Source organism: Pavona decussata, unplaced genomic scaffold, assembly GCF_977016875.1.
Source record: "Pavona decussata unplaced genomic scaffold, jaPavDecu1.1 SCAFFOLD_36, whole genome shotgun sequence".
NCBI lineage: Eukaryota > Metazoa > Cnidaria > Anthozoa > Scleractinia > Agariciidae > Pavona > Pavona decussata.
Window position 1 is genome coordinate 900,001 of NW_028145458.1, and position 22,933 is coordinate 922,933.

General features: G+C 39.0%; 1 protein-coding gene across 1 annotated transcript; it reads right to left on the minus strand.

Annotated features, from left to right (window-relative positions):
* Window positions 1–16,169: 16,169 nt before the first annotated feature.
* LOC146484244 (uncharacterized) lies at window positions 16,170–22,539 on the minus strand. Its single transcript, XM_085104960.1, has 3 exons — window positions 20,870–22,539; window positions 16,859–17,388; window positions 16,170–16,382 (listed from the first exon to the last, which is right to left on the minus strand). The coding sequence occupies exon 1, from the start codon at window positions 22,494–22,496 to the stop codon at window positions 22,035–22,037; it is 462 nt and encodes a 153-aa protein (XP_084961086.1). The 5' UTR covers window positions 22,497–22,539; the 3' UTR covers window positions 16,170–16,382; window positions 16,859–17,388; window positions 20,870–22,034.
* Between the last annotated feature and the right edge of the window lie 394 nt (window positions 22,540–22,933).

A 22,933-nucleotide genomic window follows, 5' to 3' on the forward strand; every position in this document is an offset into this window, starting at 1 on the left:
CCATCTTGAGCCGAAAAAATGGAAAATCTTTTTAAAATGGTTCGTTAAATGTACGTGATCCGAGGGTTGGAAAAATAAAGAAGACTTTGTTACCAGTAGTTTTAACTTGTTTATGAAAGTGCTTTGAATGGGTTTTACTGAACAGGTACTGTTAAGATTATCTCTGCGCTGCTTGATAAGGGAGGACCTTCGCATTCCGTCAATAACCATGCTGAGCTCATGGATGAAAGCGTCCCTAACTGCAAACAGTTTTACTGGTGTCAGCCTCTGTCACGTTGTCAAATTGTTTTCCTTTGTTTCTCCCTTGCTTGTAGGACTTTAAGGATGCCAATGACACCCTCTTTCTCTCCGCAGTTCACAGAAGCTCAGTCAGCAGCGAAACCAACCAATTTCTTTTCAAGACTAATCCATGATGTTAATGGCCTGGAAGCAATCTTTGATGCAACTTACAATGCCCACTGCACTGCCATGTTTCAAATCTGCCAACCTGGGTTTGTGTCAGTGAAATAAAGTTGAGCTCGTCCAACGTGTACTAGCACGTGAAAACATACCCTGCGAAAGAGACATCTTAGAAAATTAGTGGAGTGTGCAAAAACGCCGAAACTTTTCTGTTGGGTACAATTAAACTATTTAAATTTCTTCTGCCCAGACTGAGAAATCCACTCGCATGCATAAACAAATTTTGTTCTTCTGTTTATTTAAACAAATTGCTTAGCTTTATACAGCACTTCCATGCGAAAACGAGATGCATGTAGATTTCTACATGCGAAATGATTTTTCAGCCCCCATGAGGAATATTGCATTTAAAAAACTCTGTATGTTGCACTGTTATATATTTGTATAGATTTTACCGAAATGTTGGCAAGCTTTGTTTGATATTTATCATGACGTCAAAAGTGCAAATTTTCATGATGTCCTCAAAGTAATAATCCAGCCTGAAAACGTTTTTTGGGTAGCTGTTGTTCACAATATCTTGAAATGCAGATGAACTTAAGTAATTTTAGTCACTTAAAGTGAAGAGTTTCTAACCTCAATTAGAACAAATAAACGAAATGTCATTGCACAGCCATAGAAATACCAAATAGGAATACTAAAATTAATGACCGTTTGACTTTTGTAAATATATAAAGTGTTTCGAGAATGCATGTGTACCAAACTGAGAAATGCAGTAACAACTTCAATTGCATCTTTTCCAGGGGGATTTTTCTCCAAGTAATAGACGAAAATGGCTTCTTTCTCTGAAACTCAAGCATCGTCAGAGCTGTCCGTCAGAACACTGAAGGAATTGACACCAGATATCTTCTCTTCTATTCTTTTACCGAGTTCCTCTCTGATGTAGTTGATGAAATTGGTGCCACTCTGTTTATTCCGATATGCTGTCCCAATGTCAGCACCATGCTTTTCTTCCAGCTTTAAAATTTGCGGGTACTTAAAAAGAAACATTTCTTCTTTGCTATGGAATATGCAGGTTCAAATTTTAATTTCCTCTTTGCAAAATCGGCTGATTACATGTTTTTAATACTAGATGTGATGAGTTGCTGCCCTGCTTCGTTAGAAGCTTTGATTGCCTCATCCCTTTCAAAAGCACTCTGCCCTATGTTCCCTTTTAAGTGCAAGTCTAATGCCCTTAGTGAGGCTCACCCCGTGCATAATCTTCAGCATTACTTATGCAAAGGTTGGTTGATCCAGTGAAAGCCCAGGCTATTGAAAAGTTCTTCATACCTTTTAACTTGTCAGCATGAATTTTGCACACAGAACAATTTAAACTGACGACGTTATCTCCCTTGTCAGCATTTATCACAAGCCACTCACTTCCTAAGTGTTCAGCTAAGGATGTTGTTTTCCAACGATTTGCTGCTGCTACAGTTAGGGCCCTTGTTTTCTTAGCAGATGGGGTGGATCACAGCTGTTGAAGGGCGATCTCTTGTTTCTTTTAAGGCTCTTGATGGATTGAAATCGTGGTGGAGCTGCCGTTGTGTATTTACGGGTGTCTCCGTTTTTACAGGTGTTTTTGTTGTCTTGGTAAAATAAAAGGAGGCGTTGGATTTTTGAGATTTTGCTGCCGTGGGAAGGTCAGGGAGCTTTCGTTTACGGCCGTGCTGACACTCGTCACATTTTCCAACACAATAGGTTTCCTCAGAATACCCTGGCGTTTCCTCTGTACAAGGTGTTGAGCATACATTGCAATGGTCGATTTACAGCCAGTGCAACGATACTTGATGCCTTTACCTGCACACTTAACACAATCCATCTTAGCAATAAAAAAATGTCTTCTTTCACTGGTATACAGTGTTACAGTTAGTTAACACAAGACTGGAAGGGATAGATGCCATGGTGTCTGGGAACTTTTTTGCCAAAGCGACAACAGTAGGACTTATCAGTCTACAATCTATCATAATCTAGTTTATGATCAGTTTACCACCCAGGATATTGCGCAGCATGAAATTGCTTACGGCAGTTTTACTTTTGGACCATTGACAAGTAAACCGACTTTTGTGACTTTCCTTTTAGCTGCTTTTGGGTAGACATGATTAATTCTCTACCAGAATTGGTGCTATTTCACAGATGGTGAGCGAATTTGTATCCTAGGTCTGGTTTGTAGACAGAGGTATGATTTTGTACACAGTGGCGCTTTATGGAAGAAAGTTAACTTTGACTATAAGAGAAGGGTAACACCTGATATTCTGGACAAGTGCGTCTATGCAGGGACCACAAAAGTACTTCTGAGTCAGTGTTGTCTTCTGAAATGGACGGATATTTGCGCTGTTTTACGCCGCTGCAAGAAAATTAAAGTACTAATTGCTCCATGGGTTGGTTACAAAAAGGAAACTGTCCCAGACATAACTGGGATGTTAAATATCCAGAACATGAGTTTTTTAGAATGGAGCCAATGTAAAGAAACAGACTCATTGTTCAACCAGATTCCTGTTATGTGTCCAGTTCTGAAATTTTTTCTTCTTCAAGATTGTCAAGAGATTAGAGAAGAAGCTTACATCAACTCTAACTTAAAAACACACGAACATCTAAAGATTTTAAATGTTGCAGACAACAGACAAGCTGTTTCGCAAGAAGCGTCATTGAACATTTAAAAAACAATAACGGGACAGCATTTTTAGACATCTGAGGGCATCGATTTTTGCAAGCAGAATTTGCAGCAATTACAAGAGAACATCCAGACGCAGTGGAAAGGGTTTTTGCAGATGTTGACGGTTATGTCCACATGCTTCTGGTTTAAATTTTTTCCTATTTGTCCAGGATTTTTAAAAATACAGTTCTATTTATTGTGATTTAGAATATCACCGGTGAAGCATGGACTTTTCAGGTTATACGATTTTGTTCAATTTGTGTGTTTGAATTAAAAGGGTACTGTTTTTGGCTTATTGCTTTCGTATTTACACACTGCATGACATGTAACACAATGGGATCATGTATTGATCGCATCCAGGAGCCCATGAGTTGGAGCCTCCATATGTGTTGTACCCTAGAGTCAACCTATTCCTGTAAAAGCATTATTTTTAGAATAGGCTCTCTCGCAAAAGTAATGTGTTTCCGAGTTTACTCCTTGTTCCATCACCGTTTTCTTTTTATATTTTATCCGTTCCTGCCTTTTTGACCCAGGGAAACTGGTTACCAGTTATCAAAAAGTTAATATAAAATATACTGAAATGACAGAGTTGAAATAACTTATATCTAACGTGTGTCCAGAGTAAGTGAAGTTACGGCGATTACCCAGTTTGAATAATTATTTAGTTGGATGCTATGGAAAGAATCCTTTTGGAAGAGATTGTAAAATGAAGTGTTCTGACGAAGGCCGCTTTTTTGTTCTTCTCTTTACTGTCGAAAGCTTCTTTGACTAAAGTTGAAAATTTTCGGCAAAATCCAGCGATCAATAGTTCAAACAAATGCTTCTGAGCGATGTCTAAGATATGTTCTACAACCTTTATCCGCGCAGGCTCCAATTTTATTCGTGGATCGTCCACAAGGGTTGCCCTTACTTTGGTCTCTACTTTATTGGATTCTTTAGAACTAAAAATCCACGAGACCAGTGCTTCCATTTCTTCATTGTTAAGTGCTGAATCTTTACCATTCTTTATTTGACTCATGGATTTGGCTACCAAAGAGATGCTCCGTTTGGTTTTTCGCTTTCCTTGGCTTGAAGAAGCCGCAGAAGAGGTTACTGAGTTGCTAGAAAGCACATAACTTGCCAAACTATCATCCGATGACCCCGATGATTCCCTCACGCTTTCCGCCATTGCCATTATATTGTTGTCAAAGATTTCTTCAGCACGCGAAAAAGCAAATAACTTTTCATGGATAAAAAGTAGTGAGATTAAAACATGACGTTTCGGCAAGAACATGTCACCATTATCAAATGTAAATTATTATAAGATCGGTAAGAGTGGTTCTTAAACATGTACCTTATCAACCAATTAAATGTTCAGGTTTCAATTAAAAATCTAGCAATTACAACCTCAAAAACTCCCAAACGCATGTTAAGTTGGGTTTTGTAAGTCCAGCAGTTAATCCTGAACTACAGATAAAACTAAATTAATCTCCAAGTCTCATCGGTTAATTTTTTTTCCAGGCTTTATTTGTGGGTAAGGCCAGTACTAAGTCTACATGTAAAGGCTATCACTAAAGAAACTTCAGGTTTTGACAAAAGAAAAAAACCCCAGTATTTCATGCTTGCCATAAATGTAACGAAATTAATTTTTTCTTGAGTAGAACCCCATTAATACAGTCACCAATGGGTCCAAAAAATTGGCCGTATTAGCAGGGCAGGGTCCAATTTCATAACTTAAGGGCAGTAATGACAAAGATTCACAGGACAACGGAACTATATCAAGGTACTGAAGAACCTTCTGGACATTGAGAACAATCTTTCTGTGAGACATACCCGCAAGACAGAAGATAACTTTAAGTTAAAGAGAACCACAGAGGAAGGAGGAAGCTGTAAGAAAAAAAGCAAGCCTTCTTTCTTACAAAAAAATGTTTATCTGCCTAGTGACAGCGCGTAATTTAAAAAGTTGTAATTGACCTAACCGGAAGACTTTAGGAGTACCCCAATTGTCTTGTCTATGTGGCAAAGCACTTTGACTTAATCGCTTCGTAATGTGCCTATTAAGAGCAGATGTTAGCGTCAAGATTTACTGCATTTCCTTTGTCATGTTTGTAATGACAGTGGAGTAGTGTTGCTTACTTTGTAAAGTAAATCGGTTGTTTGATTGGAGTAAATGACAGAGGTCAATGAAATTGACGTGTCACAGGCGTTTTGGTTTTCTAAATTTAGTGTGAGTGGCCATTAATGGGATTAAATTATAAAGGATTGTACTGTTTGGGATTTCAAAAAGTGGCTATTGGCCATATTAACCCTATGACTCCTCTCGAATACCATGCACAAACCAAATGCACTTCCTATGAGAATTTTGACTTGAAAGGCAAATACACGAGCAAAAAATAAATAATATTAATAAATGTGCAGTAAACACACACAAGACTGGGTTTCAAACAATGTTTATTTAAAACAACAATAATTAAATAATCAAAATATCCAAAATCAAATGCCAAACCTTGCGGAAAAACCAAAACATTTCAATCAAATCAGAAATTATCGCGCTATGGCACAACATTTTAGAGAATAGAAATTCAAGTTCATAAAATTGGCAGCCAAACCAAAGCTAATTACAAAGTGAAAGGTAAACCAAATTAATATCATCAGGTCGCTTTATGTACTAATTGTGTATTCTAAGTTTCCAACTTCGCAGAAATGGAGATTTCCTTGAATGTTCGGTGATTCAGTTGTGAAGGAAGACGTTCAGCCATCAGCGTTGTGATATTCTTGGAAGCAACCTACCTTGCAAAGCGTGACATCACGCTGAAGGCATTTAAAAGAGCTTTCGACCAGATGACCTTTGGGCGTTTTCTTACCTGCTTTCTTACAATTTACACACTCTCGCTTCCTACCCTTAATTTTTTCAATAAAATGTTTGTCAGCATTTGCAGCTGAAAGCAAAAGCGTCTGGATCTTACAGCGCTTTGCGGTGCTCGTGCGCGAAGGAAAGCCATCAACAAGCTCTGCTGTGAGGCTTGTGCGAAATACGGCTTGGCTTACCTTTACCTTGTCCCTGTCGAAAAAAATTGGACGAGACGAAAGCATTACAAATAGAAAGATCTATTAAGAGCCAAAACAAATACTTATACCACTTAGAAGACGAGCGCCCTATGGTGTAATATGCATTTGATCAGCAAGAGCAATGCCGCCCATGTGCGAGTTGTATAGCAACACCACAGGGGGTTTCCAGATCTGCTTATGGCGGCACTGGGTCACAACATCTGCATCCAAAGGGTTTACATTTGTATTAATTAAACTTACATCTCACTTGTCATGCCAGTTAGTAAAAACGATGTTCTGCTTTTGGTTAACAACTCTCTGGCCTGGTTGTAGCTTTTGCTGCGCACAATGGGGCAATTCTTTCCGATTTGTTCTTACCGTTGCACAAGGGTAGGTGTTCTGGGCTTCTAAATGTCTAAGTAATTTAACCGAACTAAAGAAATTATCAAAAAATACGTGATGGTGTTTATTCATAAAAGGTGTAAGTATTTCAATAACAACATCATAACCTAAACCATGGATTCTTCGTTGGCCCTCTTCTTTGCCAAGGTAAACATCAAAGTTCAATACATAGCCATTGCTGGAATCGACGGCCATCCACATCTTGATGCCATACTTTGTCGGCTTCGCAAGCATATATTGACGAAACGACCACCTACCTCCATAAGCAATCATGCCTTCATCGACTGAGATATTGTTAGATGGTTTATAATTAATCTGACATTTCTGGCGAATGCGATCAAAAACACCATGTACCTTGTAAAGACGATCAAATCCTGTTGTTCCACGTGCGGGCTCAATGGAAGAATCACTAAAATGTAAGACTGACTAATTTCTTTAAACCTAATTTTAGTCATGATCTGCGTAATACCTCCATTTCTGAACAAATCATTTGAAGACCAGTACAAACCAATACTAGGCAGTTTCGCCATATTTACAGCAATAAAAGCTTTCAATTCAGGGCGTGTAACAGTAACATAATTTGCAATATGAGCAGGGAATTTGCAAGCTTCTGCTGCACGTAGCAATTAGTTTCTAACATAATCAAATCCCACAAATCATCATCAATAAAAGCTAAAATGAAATCTATATCTCTGGGGCTCTGGGGTAACGGAAAATTGATACGATGGCTGAACTGAAGTCTAAATACAGAGGATCTAAATATTTTAATTTTTAAGGCAAAAACAAATTACAGCTTACGAAATTGTTTAATTTTAGAAGTGCCAAGACCAAGATCTGAAATTGGCAGGTCTTCTTTTAAACACAGAGCCGCCTTAGCATGGAATCTTCTTCCGCATCATGTAAAGGATTGTGCAAACTCAAGGTTACTTATAGGGAAGGAAGGTCGAATTTTTCTGAAATAAATTTTTTCAGATAATTGTTGAAACAAGAAAGGGATGCAAAGTTTCGTGAAAACAGCCGTTAGAAATCTTAAAAAGAACGCAAGCTATCTGAAAAACAAAGTTTTGTAGGAAAAGCAGTGAGCGAGTGAAGGTGTCATAATCCAATTTATGCGGGACTGTGTTGAGATATTACGCGGCAAAAGTTACCCGCGATCTCGAATTGCCGGCAAATTTGCATATTTTTGTCTACATCGTGTTCATCGCATGTCATGGCATTGTATGTAAAATTTTGCTGTGAAACAGCGTTCCATTTTGGATTCAAGCATTGCGTAAAAGGTTGCTATGAAGAAAGCGAAACTAGAAAAGTCGCCTTGGGTGACAGTTAAGAAGAAACCGGGCCCAAAGAAGGTCGAAAAATCATTTGCATTTGACGAAGCCACAAAACTTCAGCTGGCGGAAAGCGACAAGAGTTCGTGGTACAACCAGTCAGATTTTCTATAACTACCTCGGCAGCAGAGAAATTTGAGGATGATAAGTCGGATAGTGGAGAGTCGAACAACAATTCGGAGTCCGAAATCGAAGATGCCAGCGACAATCCAGCCACTTTCGCCGTTGTTGACCGGCTGAAATTAAGCAGCGAACCTCAGCGCGAAGCCTCGTGTACTGATAGTGGTGAGAAGTGCATGTCTCGTGTCAACTCCGCTGCGGCTGCCAGTTTCATGTTCTGGGTCTATCTGCCGTTTTCTTCTTTGTTTTGGTTTGGCCGGTGGCTCTCTCGCGCCAGACTTAACTTTTCCCATAAAGAAATTGCTTTACAATATTACAGTAACTCCAGTAACACTAAATGCTTACAGAACTCTCCAGGGAATGCTTCTTTGTGTTTGATTGGCCGGTGGCGTGACCGCGTTGACAAGTATTTTAATGAGGTGCGAAAGCTCGGAAAATGTTTCAAGGCCGAAAACACGGGTTTTGTTTTTGTGCGAATTCCCCATCTTCAAATGAATTAATAGGGTATGTAGATTTGCCAGATTTCAACGAAATTTGGCCAAAATGGTCATCAGATATTAATGCATCAAAGTGTGTCAGGCTTTTACGAAATTCAAAATATTTTTCCCGTGATGTGTTAACATCTGTCGGGACTACAAAAATTTTCTATTGTCCATCTTTAGGATGGGTTTTCTCACAAACCAATAGGAATAAAGAAAAAGCCTGATACACTTTGTTGGCCTATTATCTCCTGATTGATACTGTGCAGTCTGTTTGGTTGTGCGCCTTTACATGGGAGCGGGTAATTCAGTTAAGTACACGTCGCTAGTATTGAGTTTGCAGGCCTCTGAGCACTTATGTATCCAACAAAAAAAAAAAGCATTGATATTTTCGCAAACTTGAATTTTTCAGCCTTACAGTGATATATAGTTTTCCGTAGTTTTATCGAAAGCAGCGCGCGTACGCTAGATTTTCCTGAAGGCACTCGCGAAACATGGAAGTAACCTTAAGATCGTTCAAGATTGGGCTGAAGATAAACAAGCGTCTTCTGAATAGCAAAAAAATTTTGCCAGAGGTTCCTGCTGTGTTTCGATGAAAAACGATGACTTTCTATACTTTTAGATATGAAATTAATATTTTTGTTTGTATTTAAATTATCTGATTATTATTGTAATTAAGAAGTTACTTCACTTTGTTTCCTAATTTTAATTTATATCTTTTAATGTGATTGTAGTTATTTAGCTGTAGTTAGGCAGGTCCACAGCAGGACTTCAGTTTTGCCAATTCACTTTTGACCTGCATTGTTAAATAAAGATGTAAATACTTGTATTCTGGGTAGAATGTGTTTCGTAGAGCGCTCAATTCGTTTGATTGAAGAGCAATGTATAATTCTTGACAGAAGTTCAGGCTTCAGGTGCTTTCATCGATGAAAACACCTGAAGCCTGAACTTCTGTCAAGAATTAAATATAGATGTATGTATGTTTGTATGTACGGCAAAGCTGGTCGGACCAGGGCAAATCTTCTTCATCTTGATTGTCTTCGTCTTCTTCGGCGGTGGAAGCGGCGGCTCTTCCATCTTCTTGGTCTTCTTCGTTCACCAAACCTTCGAGATTTACATCAGAGTAATCTGATTCTTTGTCTCCATCGGCAGAAAAGCCGTCGAATGAACTTTCATCACCTGAGTCTTTGAACAAGTCATTGAAATCTAAGTTGATTTCTGTGCCATCGGCCATTGTTTTCTCCACACATGATCAAACAAAGCGACAAAGGATTAGAACGTGGAGATGGCCTATTTATATCTGTCAAAATGCGCAAAAAACGGATTTTGACTGGTTTATTTCCTGTCTTTGTTGCTATGGCATTAAATAAAGGCAAAATCATCCCCTTGAGGAGAGAGGAGCAGTTTTGTACTAGGTTTTAGTTGCGGCCGGTTTTGGCCGGTGTAGGAGTTTCATATGTCGCGCATGCGGCCGGTTTTCACCAGTGCAGGACTCAATGGGTTATATGGCCCTTTTGGTGGGCCAAAAAAAAATTGCCGTAATAAGAAGGTAACTGTGTTACCGAGGTGGCCGTAAGGCTGGGTTCCACTGTACTTCTATATTGTGGGAATTAACTTGTTCCATTTAGTAGCTTTGAAAATTGCGTAAATAATAGGAAAAAATTAATGAATGCTTTCCTTAGAATAAATCCTCAATCCCACGATAAAAGATGAATAATTCAGAACTTTCAAATAGGTTGTACTATTACAGTTTCTACCCTGGACATCTTGTAATTATTTTTCCAAACACTACTGGTACATAATTTTTCAATAGTTTTTGCCACAGCTACCTATTAAAATGTGGACTGAAATAGAGTCATCAGTTTTCTCATTGTCCAGAGAAATGTCTGTTGATCTTTACTTGTATTAATAGGAACGCATAAAGAGAAAATATAATTCCTGAAGATGCTACACAAAATACGTGTAGCAGGTAAAATGAATGGAGTCAGTTCAGTTATGTACAGACCGAACCTGTTTCTGAAACAGTTGAAAACATTGTATATGCTACATTTGCATAGTTCCTGGATGGTATATTGAACCATTTAAGAGATTTTAGGTCCTATATTAAACACAATAACTGATGAAAGTTTATTTGATTATTTTGATCCTGCTACTACAGCATACTCAATCAAGTTAGGAGGTCGCACGATGGAGGGATTCTTAGAATTCCCATCTGGAAACACAGTCTTCTGTAAGATATTCTGTACTTGCAGCACCAGATGTGGAGTTCCCACAAGGCAATAAAAATGAGGCACATGTTCAGTGTTCTGTGGAACAATCAATTTTGCCATGATTGAAACAGTAAAAGGTGTTGCAATCATGACAAGTATATGTAATTATCTTTGTTTCAATTCATTATGAACTCCCAATACTTTTATGTTAATGACAACTGTCCGAAATGGCCAGTTCTTATTGCATGGAAGACTTGGAGATGTGTGTGGCTGAAACCAAAGACTGGTACCTCACAAATAATTTTTTTAAAGAAGTCCTACTGTTTGGGAACATAACATGAAACAGTTGTTACTTCCTGCTATCTGTGCTAGTGTCCTAAACCCAACATAATCTTAAAATATCATTCAGAATGAGTTAGTCACCTGGCTTTCCTCACCTACATAAAATGCAGTACGTTGGGGGACTGGAAAATCTCAGATTTCTCTGCAACAGCATACACATTCAGTGTTCTGAGATTATGGATATAATGCAGAACAGAGGCAGGTCATCATTGACCCATTATCATCCCTGAAAAGGATTGCATGGCAGGTTCGCTTCTTCATCCTCCCATAATCTGCAGAATAATAAACCTCATTCCTCTCCCTCACTAGTATTGGTGCTATTGGCCTTAGGAGATGCTACGTCAACCTGTGTCCCATTGCCAGGTGACAGAGCCTTCATGAAAGAAGAAGTCCTTTAGTGTTTTCCTTACCATTTTCGCGTCAGTAGTTAAATTATGACCTCGTGATTGGACTTGAAGGGGTAGCAAGGACTCAGATGGAATATCGTGACGCCAGTTGAAGCACAGTTGCTTCATCAGCACTTTTTCTGTCACACAATCCAGCTGGACAGTGAATATGCTTGCTGAAGAACTCTGCTTCAGATAGTTGCGCAATGGAAGGGCTACCAATACCAATGTTTCGATACTCTTTGGGGGAAGCATCAACACAGTTCTGAAAACCTGTCACCTATTTGCCAGGATTCCAAGCAAGTTTTCTGACAGCCCTCTGGCACGACTATGCCGGTGGTTGTAGACCCTCTCCTCAAGGTCTAATCCATGCTGGGGATAAGGCTTCATGAGATATGGTTTTAATGCAAAAGCATCATCACCCACAAAAACGTAGGGTACTTTTGTGAAACCCATGGGCAGGCCCTTGGGTGGTGGTAGAGATAGACTCCCACCTTCTATAGCCTTGGACATACCACATTTGTTCCACACACCACCATTGGATGTTCTTCCATTAGTCCCAATGTCTGCACATAAACACTCATAATTAGGACTCGCAACAGCCATGAGAACTATGGAATGTGTGTGCTTATAATTCTAGTAGTGGGAACCTGAATTTCCAGGTGGCTGCATAACAATGTGTTTGCCATCTATGGCAATTCAATTCAATTTATTTTTCACACGTACAACGAGATTCAGTATAATACATAAAAAACAATAAACATTTATATTACACAGTTGAGGTATTGCCAAGTTTCTTCAAACTTATCAGCAATTGTGATTCATTATACCACTGATAAAGGCACTCTGAGAAAATTTTATCCAGTGTTTCTGACAATAGCATGACATACTTCTTTTGCAATGTAGGATATTGTGGCCACTGAGATTCGAAACAGATAGTTTAGTGATCTGTATGTCTCACCTGTGGCCAAGAATCCAATAGTCTAATAGCTCTGTGGCAGAAATAACCTTGCGCCCACCTGACAATTGTTTAGGTGTTACGTCTGCCTCAATGCTTCTAAGTGAGGAGGTCTTGATGACTCATCCGCATCATCTCTTTGTACTCGGACGAGTCTTCCAGGCTGAACTCTTTCACAATATTGTTAAAATAACCTTTGATAACCCTGTCAGTATGGCAGTACTGGTCTTTATTTTGTCAAAGACAAACTTCGAAAACACTCTTCTCACAAAGGCTCAAGCACAAAAAGGCACACATCAACTGCATGGCCTCAGTCAACGAACAAATAACACGTCAACAAAAATATAAGCTTATTAAATCTTTGCTCACATCGATAAATACACTGCTTGTATGCAGTAGGCTTTCTGAAATTACCAAAAAAGGCACAATGCTCCAATTTTTTTTTTGAATGGAAAAAACACGAATTGTTCTTAGCTCACTGAACTATTTGCTTCGAGCCAAAAAGAGAACAGCACAATTCACAAATTCCTGTCAAATTTATGCGAAGAACACTCGCTTATTCAGCACATGGTGAGTTTGTGGTCACGTGACCAACAAACAAAACAACTCCTAAGGGGAGTCAGGAGTGACAATGTTGTCGTTTAATCCCTAGTCTTGTTTTCCCTCTTCTTTTTGGGTTCTCTTCCTCCATCAATTCCACTGTAATTGAAGGGTTTTATGCAAAACTATCGTAAGTGACGATTTTGGCCATTTTTTTAAAATGTCATCCAAATGAGCTGAATTTTTGCATGTGGTCTTTGATTTAATAGAAAAACATTGCCCTGTATTTTTTTTCGCAAATTTCTGCTTCATTTTGAAGAAAAACCTTAAGCAAAAAACGCGTCGGCGTTCTTTGCATTCTTTTATTCAAAGCATAAACAAAAGAAACCGATTTAGTTCTTTGTTTCGTAAAATCAACCGAGCGGGAAATTTGAAGTTCAATATGAATAACAATGGTACTTTTAACCTTTTTTGCACGACGGATATCTGTGTACGCCGCCGTGGCACACTCGGTTAGGCGAGCGGAAACTCACTCCGGAAGGTACCCGGTTCGATGCGCGCGCGATTTTTTTTTTTTATTTATTTTTTTTTTTTAGTAAGCAGGGTTTGGGTGTAGTTTTTTCTTTTGCCAGTTTGGTCAGGTAGCTTGTAAATGTTTGGCACACTAATTATTAGTGTGCCAAACATTTACAAGCTACCTGTTGGCATTCCATGATCAACAAATCAATATGGCGGCGTGCAGTTTAATCTGGACTGGAGAGTCTGGATTTTCGCCGCTTGACCAATCAGGAGTGAGTAATTTACCCTCGGTGAAAGGAAATTTTAGAATAAAGTGTCCTCTGTTTCGACCAATCAGCATTCAGTAATTTTGCTCTATGTTATAGATAGCATAAGTCATCCTCCTTTAGGTCATCTCAATTTTAATTCGCCTTGACAGCGTAAACATTTTCAACCCGAATTGTCAAGCAAACCTCTGGCTTAATAGACAATCCTGGACTCAATATGTCAATGTTTTTATCTAGCCTCTCTAGGCCCTTCTACACAGACTGAGGGATACAGCTTTCTTCGTAGAAATGGTTCCCTGTGGACCATTGGTTGTGCTTGTTTTCAGTTACTTGATTTCACGTTTTCAATGGTTCCATTGCAGTAAGAGGAAACTGCCTTGACCATCTGGTGTGCTTCCTTAAGTGTACAATTCTCGTGTTGTTGGTTCTTCTGATGCACCGAGAATGCACAGTTCAGCTTTCTGAGGTTCTCTACGAACTCAACAGTTCCTTCGAGATTTGTTACTAGCTTTATGGGTTACGAATATACTAGCTCCCTCGGTGCAAACGCCAGTTGGTTGGCCTAATGCGGAATGACGTCCAGAGCCATTTTTGTTGCTCTCCTCCCCGGTCCCAGCAATAACTTCCACTGCACCCCCACTTTGCAGTATTTAAAGCTGCCTGCTGTCTTAGTCTGTAAAGGCTATGCTTCTATTTCGGAGTGCAGAGATGGAGTGTATGCCATTGGGAGGGGGATCACTCTGAAGAACAAGAACTCTCTCCAAGTTTTCTGTGCCATGCTGAACTGCCAAAAACCTGTGATGTTTGCAAGGAAGAGATAATTTTGACTCCAAAGGCACATGTTTTGAATGCGCTTGCATCGTTCTGGATACGGAAGCAATAGTGTTACCGATCCATACAAGACGTGCCCATTCAAATAAACCGTGATAGTGTACACTTCACTTGTCGTATCGGAGGCACAGGCCATGATACCTTCAGTAAGCTTGCAGATACTGGATGGCTTCATATCTGTTTCCAATTTTAGTATTTGCCTTCCTGTTGCAGAGCCTGGCGTTCAAATTGTAGGTGTTGTATTAGTCTCTCCTTGTCCTTGACAGGAGAGATTTCACTTTGTTAGTTCATTAATGAATGGTGCACAATCCTGCAGTCCAGCAGGTCGAAGGACAATCTTATCTTCTAAATCTTAAGCAAGTAGTTCTATATCTCGCTGGCACAAAATCATTGCTCCAACTTCCTTCAGATAGCACACACTCTGAGTGTCCGGTAATCCTGACATAAGGACCTCCAAACAAACAGGATTGTGAAGTTTAGCTTCCACAAGACGCAAGGTTTGCTTCAAAGGACTCACGTCAATAAACAGGAGCTTTCCTTACTTTCCAAAGGTTATAGCCACAGGATGTGGGTACATACCGATTTTGTTGGTTTCCGAAAGCAGATAATTTTCAGAGACAATCTGGTGAACTTCAAAGTCTACTTCCCAATGTGGCTATGACACTTTCATTAGTGAGCCGTACAATTTGGTCGACTGCCATTTGGTCCTTGTTTTGAACGTCTTTTACTTGGAATGGTTTTCAGGCGTCAGGGTAGTTGTCATCTCTAAGAGTCTGAATAACTGCTAGGCAACTTCGTGCTTCCTTGAGCACAATGAACCAATTGCAGAAGCTGCATTTTAGGCTTTTTTCTACATGGACACCATCAGGAAGGAAAACCAAATATGGCAAGGCTTGGTGGATGTGCTGATTCTCTTGCAGTCTGGCAATCAAGTCCATTGCCTTTATATTACCTTCCTCACAGACTGTAGAAAGTATCAAGACAACGAATACATTGTTTTCCGGCATCATGTGACTGCACTGATTTTGCTCAGCACACAGTGGGCATGGTTTGCTGCCATCTTAACACGCCCTACATGAGCTCATAGAAGCGTCAACCGTGCAGAGCGGTGCTGTATTGTCGTCAGAACGAACTTTCTCAAGACAGGCTTTACAAATTTGAAGGATTTTGGTTTGTTAGATAAAAAAGTTTTTCATTTCTTCTCCAGTTTTCCCCGATTTCGTAAAGTAGCTTGTTGCTATGGACACACACACCTTTACAAAGGGAGGTAGCAAAAGAAACATTGATTCAGTCAGGATGTTTGTCTTCAAAAACTCTGGAGTTGGACTTTGGTTGTCTTTAACGAATTTTAGATCGACATGTTGGAAAGAGTTTTGAAAACCAGTCAAAAATTCTCATTTCCGGCGTTACAAACAAGGAGTATCGTGCGCTATCGTACCTTTGGTACAGTCTCCAATTATTGTGCCTATCGTGCCTTTTTTGCCTTCCCTGATCGTGCCCACTTTTCGTTCCCTGATCGTGCCTTGATTGTTCCTGTCGTGCCATCGTTCCCTAATTTGCATCGTACCTATTTTATCGTTCCTATCGTGCTTCTTTCCCGCCATGAAACATTGAGAAACAACAGTCTTCGTGTTTTGTAACAACAATTACGAAAACTTGGCCCTTAGAGCGATAAAAGGACGTAAAAAATAAAAATGTATCAATTAAAAACCACGTCGTGATACTTTATTTTGGGTATTCCATTTAACATGTCCATGAACTTTTCCCTCAACTAGTAGATAAAATGGTACGGCGCTGTGGTATATTAGACTGAACACAGTCAAACTTAACTAGTTGCAGCAAGATTTAGGAGACAAAAGCAGGTGAGGATTCTGAGGCGGCAGAACTACCTCAGGACCTTGCAAATCGATGAGCCGTACATTGTAAACACAACTTAAGTTTAATTCACAGAAATTATTGTACACGCTACCATTGATTCCCAGATTCCTTACAAAAGATTCCTTGTGAATAATGCCTTGATAATGCAATGGGAACGTACTAGCGATGTAACTGATGCGACTGGCAACAATGTGATATAACTGATGCGATGCGATGCGATGCGACGCATTGAGATGCGGTAAAGAAAAATCTGTGTCCTTGTTCCGTTAATGACATAAACCTTAGTCCTTAATCCGTTCCTTGATACCTTTTAGCCGTAGAAATGTTCAACTCAAAGTACTAACTCAGCGAAAACGTTCTGAAACGTTCAACTAGCGTGGTCATCCGGGACTGCTCAGTCCCAAGCCACGGCAACGTAAGTTTCTGTCATGTCACGCAGTGTCACGCGCAATGCCGCCGTGACAGATTCTTCCTGTTAAAATCTTACTAAGGAAATTCCCTCTTACGTTTTAATCTATCTTTGCTGAAATAGATAAATCATTTGTGTTTGTATGTCATGTCAATTACTTGCTGGCACTGTTTTATCTAAAAAGCTAATTTAGCGCCCATCGAGGAATAAACTTAAGTATTCTTCAATGACAATCAAATTTTGTTCTTGGGTTGAACGGTCAGTGTAAGCTGAGCTCGTTAACACTGACCGAGAAAAAAAAAATATCACCTACACTCCTACCGATGATTTTATTTTTAATTTTGGGGTTAAAATAATTGCAGTCCGTACATACAGTACTTGAAGGTTAAGTGCGGTTATTTTTTTTTTAACTTGGTTATTGTAAAGTGCTTCATTAGCAAGACGACACGCCATCCGGCCTCACTAATTTACAATAAAAATCATGGGAAAATAAAGATAGATTATATACTGTTTTTGGAATATTATGGGAAAAATGTAAACGAGTACCAAACCAACTGCTCGCTGTTCGTGTTTCCCAAACATGGCACAATTCAAATGGTTGTGCAAAACTGCAAAACAAGTTAAATTTTTTTTTTATTATTATTATTATTCCAAACAAAACACTACTTACAAACAAAGTACATTACTTTTAACATTAGTTACAAATCACTTACACTACAATACTCTTTTACTTTCACTTTTTTTAACAGATGTAAGGGAAAAAAAAGAAAAGAGGTGAAAGTTTCATTAAAGCAAAACAAAGAACAATGTATTACTGGTCATTGAAAAAAATAAAGTATATAAAAACTTGAAAATGAGCATGAAATAAGACATAAAAAAACAAGTGCGAAAAGGACAATTATTAAGTGTACTCTTATTTGATCTAGCTTGAGAAGGTCTCCGACGTTTTATTAGATTAGATTTGCAAAATAAGTAGCAAAAGGCACGCACCTTAACCGTATTTAGAATTGTCATGTATCTTAAGTTAAAGGTGATCAAGGAGAGGTTTCCATTTTTCAGGAGGGTCGTTGGAACCGTTTTTCTCAATTTCATAGGTTTTCTTTAGAAAACGTAGAAATTGTGGAAAGTTGGGAATTTCGTTTTTCATTTTGCAAAGCCAAATGTGATATCTGCTCATCAAACAGCAAAAATTAATTTGGAGCTTAGCATCTGAGGTGTCAGGGCTAAGGCCTAAGGCAGTGATCATGTCAAGGTTTTCGTTCTGAATTAGTGAGCAAGCACATAGCCAGTTGAATATACTTTTCCAAAAAAGAGAAGTTAACGTGCAATTCCAGAAAATATGAAGCAAAGTTTCGGTTTCTCCTCCACATTTGTTTGGAGGGGAGAAAGGATATGAACCAGCTGTGAAGCGATAAGACTTTTTAATATCGTGATTTTCCCGAGTAGGCTTAGTCTTCGGTATTGCCAGTTTCTTAGTAAATTCAGAACTTTTTCCGTTTTTTCTTGGAAATTCAAATTCGCGGTTCCTTCAGGGTCTATTGAAAGCTAAACTCCAAGTGCTTTGATTTTTATTTGCTGCCATTTAAAACCTTTCTCTGGACATAAAACCTCTGGACTTCTCGCCTTTGAACCTATCCATAACGCTTCAGTCTTTTTGCTATTGAGTTTAAGACCATTATAGAGAGTTTCAATCCATTTCTGGATTGAAGGACCAAAGCCATAGTGTTGTAAGGTTTTTTCAATAAAAGGCCATTCTAGTGTGTCAAATGCTTTTTCAAAATCTAAAAGCAAAATCAGACCAGGAATGTTTTTGTTTGCGGTGTAATTTATGACACTGTCAATCAGTCGTATGTTTTCACCAATGAACCTTCCTTTAATAAATCCTGTTTGATCGTTATTGACAAGTTTCGGAAGAATTGACTGGATTCTGTTTGCAATTGACTTCGCAGCTATTTTATAGTCGCAATTTAGTAAAGATAAAGGTCGCCAATTTTTAAGGGTTTTTAGGTCTGCTTCTTTCTTTGGGATAAGTTTTATAATCCCTCGTCTCTGAGTAATTGCCAGGTGACCGTTCTCGTATGCGAAGTTAAGGGCAGCGATCAGAGCACCCGAAATATCATGCCAAAAAGTTTTGTAGAACTCCACCGGTAGCCCATCTGTTCCGGGAGTTTTGCCGTTCACCATTTGCTTCAAGGACGAAAAGCATTCTCTCTCTGTTAGCAGTCCCTCGCACGAAAATTGTTCTTCCTGCGATAGGTGTACATTATTCTCTTTTGGAAAAAAGCGGTTGGCTATGTGTGGATCCTGCACGCCTCTCACTTTTAATTTTATCATCTCCCATAGGAGAGAGGGACCAACATAAGGATCATTCGCATATTCATCTTTTGTTTGTTGAATAATATCTTTAATTTTGCTAACATAATTGTCTTCGGACAGGAAAGATGTGTTTAATTTTCAGAGACCTGGGCCCCTGGGGTTAAAATTGGTTGTGATTTCCATAGTTATCATTGAATTATCGGTTTTATATCCAGGGACAATGTCTGCAGTGTTGATATTGCCCATTAAACTCTGGCTCGCTAGGAAAAAATCAAGCCTGCATTGAATATTAGGGTTCTTTTGACGCCAAGTGAATCTTTCTTCCTCTGGGTTTAGTGTTCTCCATATATCAATAACATCCCAGGTCTCGCAAATTTCTTTAACCTCTTTAAGAGAATTCTTATGTGTGGTGGGACGGCCTCCTCTCTTATCCTTCGTAATATCCAGTACTAAATTAAAGTCTCCGCCTATAATTATCTCGTCGCATTGAAACTCGCGTAGATAAGTGGATATATCTCTGAAGAAATCAGGTTTGTCGTCATTTGGTGCGTAAAGGTTACAAAGAGTGATCATTTTACCGTTTGCTTTGATGTCGCAGATAATGAAGCGCCCATTAGGATCTGAGCGTGTTTTCATGATTTCTAAATCAAAACTGTTATTAAAAAGGATGCATGCGCCTGCTTTGTTGCTTGTGCAACAGCTGAAAAGGGCTTTATATCCCCATTCAGCGGTCCACAAATGAATATTGTTTTCCGTGCAATGTACTTCTTGTAGCATACATATCGAGAGCTTTTTGCTTCGATGCCAGTTGAAAATTTCTTTTCGTTTCAAAACCTCTCCAAGACCCCTTACGTTTAAAGAGCTAAGTTTTAAAGCTTCCATTTAGTGCACAAATTTTGAAGAAATGTAGTATAGATCAAGATGCGTGACCCGTGCGAGAGACCAAGCGCTTATGAAATAAGCGCACAATTCAATATGCAAAATATCATGCGGAATAAATTTTCGAGACCAGTGGCTAAAATAAAAAATCACAGTCACATATAAACACATACAAAACAAAATAGTTTTTGCAGTGAGGCTTGGCGTTTTAGCTAAGAAAATTGACAAAAGAACGCCTTAAATAGAGAAAAAAAGAAAAACAACAACAGCAAAGACTTATAGCTTACTAAAGTGCAATAAAACTTCGCTTTTAGGATGCGCGGCGTCGGTGCCTGTTGTTTATAATCAGGACGTCGTTCGCATAAGCCGTTATTAAAACTGAAAGAAAACACGAAGCAATATAATAAAGAAAATTTATGCACTTAACATAAACAAGTGTTTTCCTAAGTCGGCTGACATTGACCGAAATAACAATGCTTATTACCGATTACTTTAGAGTTCTAAGGCTTTTCCTACTGGCCACAGCTTACCTCTAACGAAAAGTTTATCTGGTTGCGCCTTACTGAAGGCCGCGGGAATTTTATTTTCCTTCGCTTTCTTGAAAATGGGCATTTGCTTTTTCCTCCTCTGGACGATTTCGCATGGTAGGTCTTGGTACATCTTGTAGTTGCTGTCTTTCAGACGCCTTCCCAGTGATAGAATCTTTTTGCAGTCTTTGAACCTCAAAAATCTGGCAAGGATAGGTCTTGGCTCATTCTCTTTCTTTTTTCCCAGTCGGTAAACTCTTTGGAATTCCACTGTCATCGCGTCCATGTAACCCAACTCGGTATCCATAAAGTTACGGAGGACCTGCTCGGCGTCTTCTTTATCACTGCCATCTTCGAATTCGTTAACAAAAAAAACAAGTTAAATTTTTGGCTATTTTAGACACCAAAAACTGTCGATTCTTTCCCTACAAATCGAGGCGAAAATTAAAGCGTTTGATGTTTGTCCCAAAAAACGTGAAGCGAGAAATCTGAATTTTTCGAATTCAGCTTTTATACTTAAGCTTACTTGGAGTGGTGCCATGTTCCAGTATGGCGAATTCATTAAAAATAACACTCAGTCCAAGTCTTAACAGTCGTAAAGATAATAAGAACTATTTTTTAAAAACGGCAATCTAAGAAATACTTATAAGAAAAAGGTACATTCCACGAAGCCAAAAATAATATTAAATAAAATTAAATCTTCTTATCTAACGCCGGTTTCGGTTCTTGAGCATAAAACGTGCGCGAATGTCAAAAAGAATTCTTACTCTAACTGCTTGTAATTTAACCTAAAAATCTGTGAAGGCATTTGAAAGATATCTCGATTAATGCAAAGTAGGAACTGTTTAATTCATTTGCGCTTTGTTTTAACTGTTTTCAAACATATGTATTTTTAAATCGGAGACACCCATGAAGCTCAATACACATTCAGAATATTTATTTATGAAGAAAGACCTTTTAACAGAAAAAACAAAATGTCAAGTTTTACTTTGCCAGAGATATTGGTGAAAAATGCTGCAATAAACACAATCACCCCGAAAAAAATTGATTCATTAATTATTCGAAAACGCTCATACAGATTTGTTTTTGATTTCGCCAACAAATTTTCTAGATTAAGTAGTTTAAATCCGTAAAGTTTCGTCATGAAGTGTCGGAATAGTTTTCGAGATAATCGACAATGTTTAAAATGAGAGGCTATGTGTTACCATTGCTATTGTAATAGTTGTTGCTTGGAAACCAATGAAAAAAATTAACTTTGGCATTAGTGTGAAATGATGATGTAGTATGAAGGAGATCAAAGCTTATCTTCCATGCGAGATTATCAGTAATTTCAAAACTTCACCCTAAGTCCAGAAAAACTGCTGTGAGCTTCCTTTAAAGAGAGAGATGGACTTAAAAAAAAAATCCATTTAGTGCCTCCAAAATGTCCAAGTGATGGTGCTCTGGCAGAGGTAACAACTCATTGCCTTGGGCCGTTTTAATTCTCACCAGGTCTGAACAAATGAATCTGGCAGTGGCAGCATAAACTATGGCTACCGTCTGTCATGAACAAGTTGGTTAACATGCTGTCCAAGAGCCTCTTTGACATAAAAATGTCCTCTCAAAACTTCTATGCCAGCTTTGTACTTTGAACCCCAATCATCTTTAGTTGACCTTGAAAGAACTTCAGGACCATTTCCTGAAACCTGTAACAGGTAGTAATCTTCGTCAACATCCCCTGAAGCGATTGCTACAGTGGAGTTTGCCGAAATCAAGTCAACAATTCTCTTGCGCTGCTCATTCATGTCTGCACGTGTCGCACGTCGCTCAACTCTTTCAGATTCAAGTTGGACCTGTTCCCATTTTGCAATGTATTCTGTGTTTGTGCCCTCATCTTTTTTGTAATCAAGACATTTCTCGCAATAACAAGACAGTTTCCGGATCTTAAGGTTTCTCTTAGGGCCATTTGCTAGAATGCTGTGAATGTTGCGGTTCTTTTTCACCTCTCGAAACATTTGATGTGGCCTCTCTCTATCGTGCGCAGGCTCGAAAAAAAAAAAAAAACGTGCCTGTTGTGCTTAACCACTTGGGATTGGGATGTTGTTGAAGTCGGTAAACTTAGTCCGGCTTTCGCAAAATCAAAAAAGATCTTTTGCATTTGGAATGACATTTTCACGTCGAACCACTGCCATGTCTGCTTTGTGTTTAAGATTAGCCCCCGCGCCGTCTTGTGGGCCCTTTGCATGGGATGTTTCAAAATAGTTCCTGTTGGAAAACCAAAGTCAAGGAGTGAAAAACTAACGTCTCCCATACAATGGCAACTCTTGTACTGCGCTGAGCAGCCATCCGTACACTCATGCATTACTTGGACATCGTAACCAATATCGTTCACGTAATTCGCTACATTGGTTCGGCAACCCTGAACCGAGTGATTGTCGTGCCTTAAGTCAGG

Excerpts from the sequence above, each read along its gene's own strand:
- LOC146484244 (XM_085104960.1), bottom strand. The coding sequence starts at position 22,496 with ATGTTTCGAGAGGTGAAAAAGAACCGCAACATTCACAGCATTCTAGCA.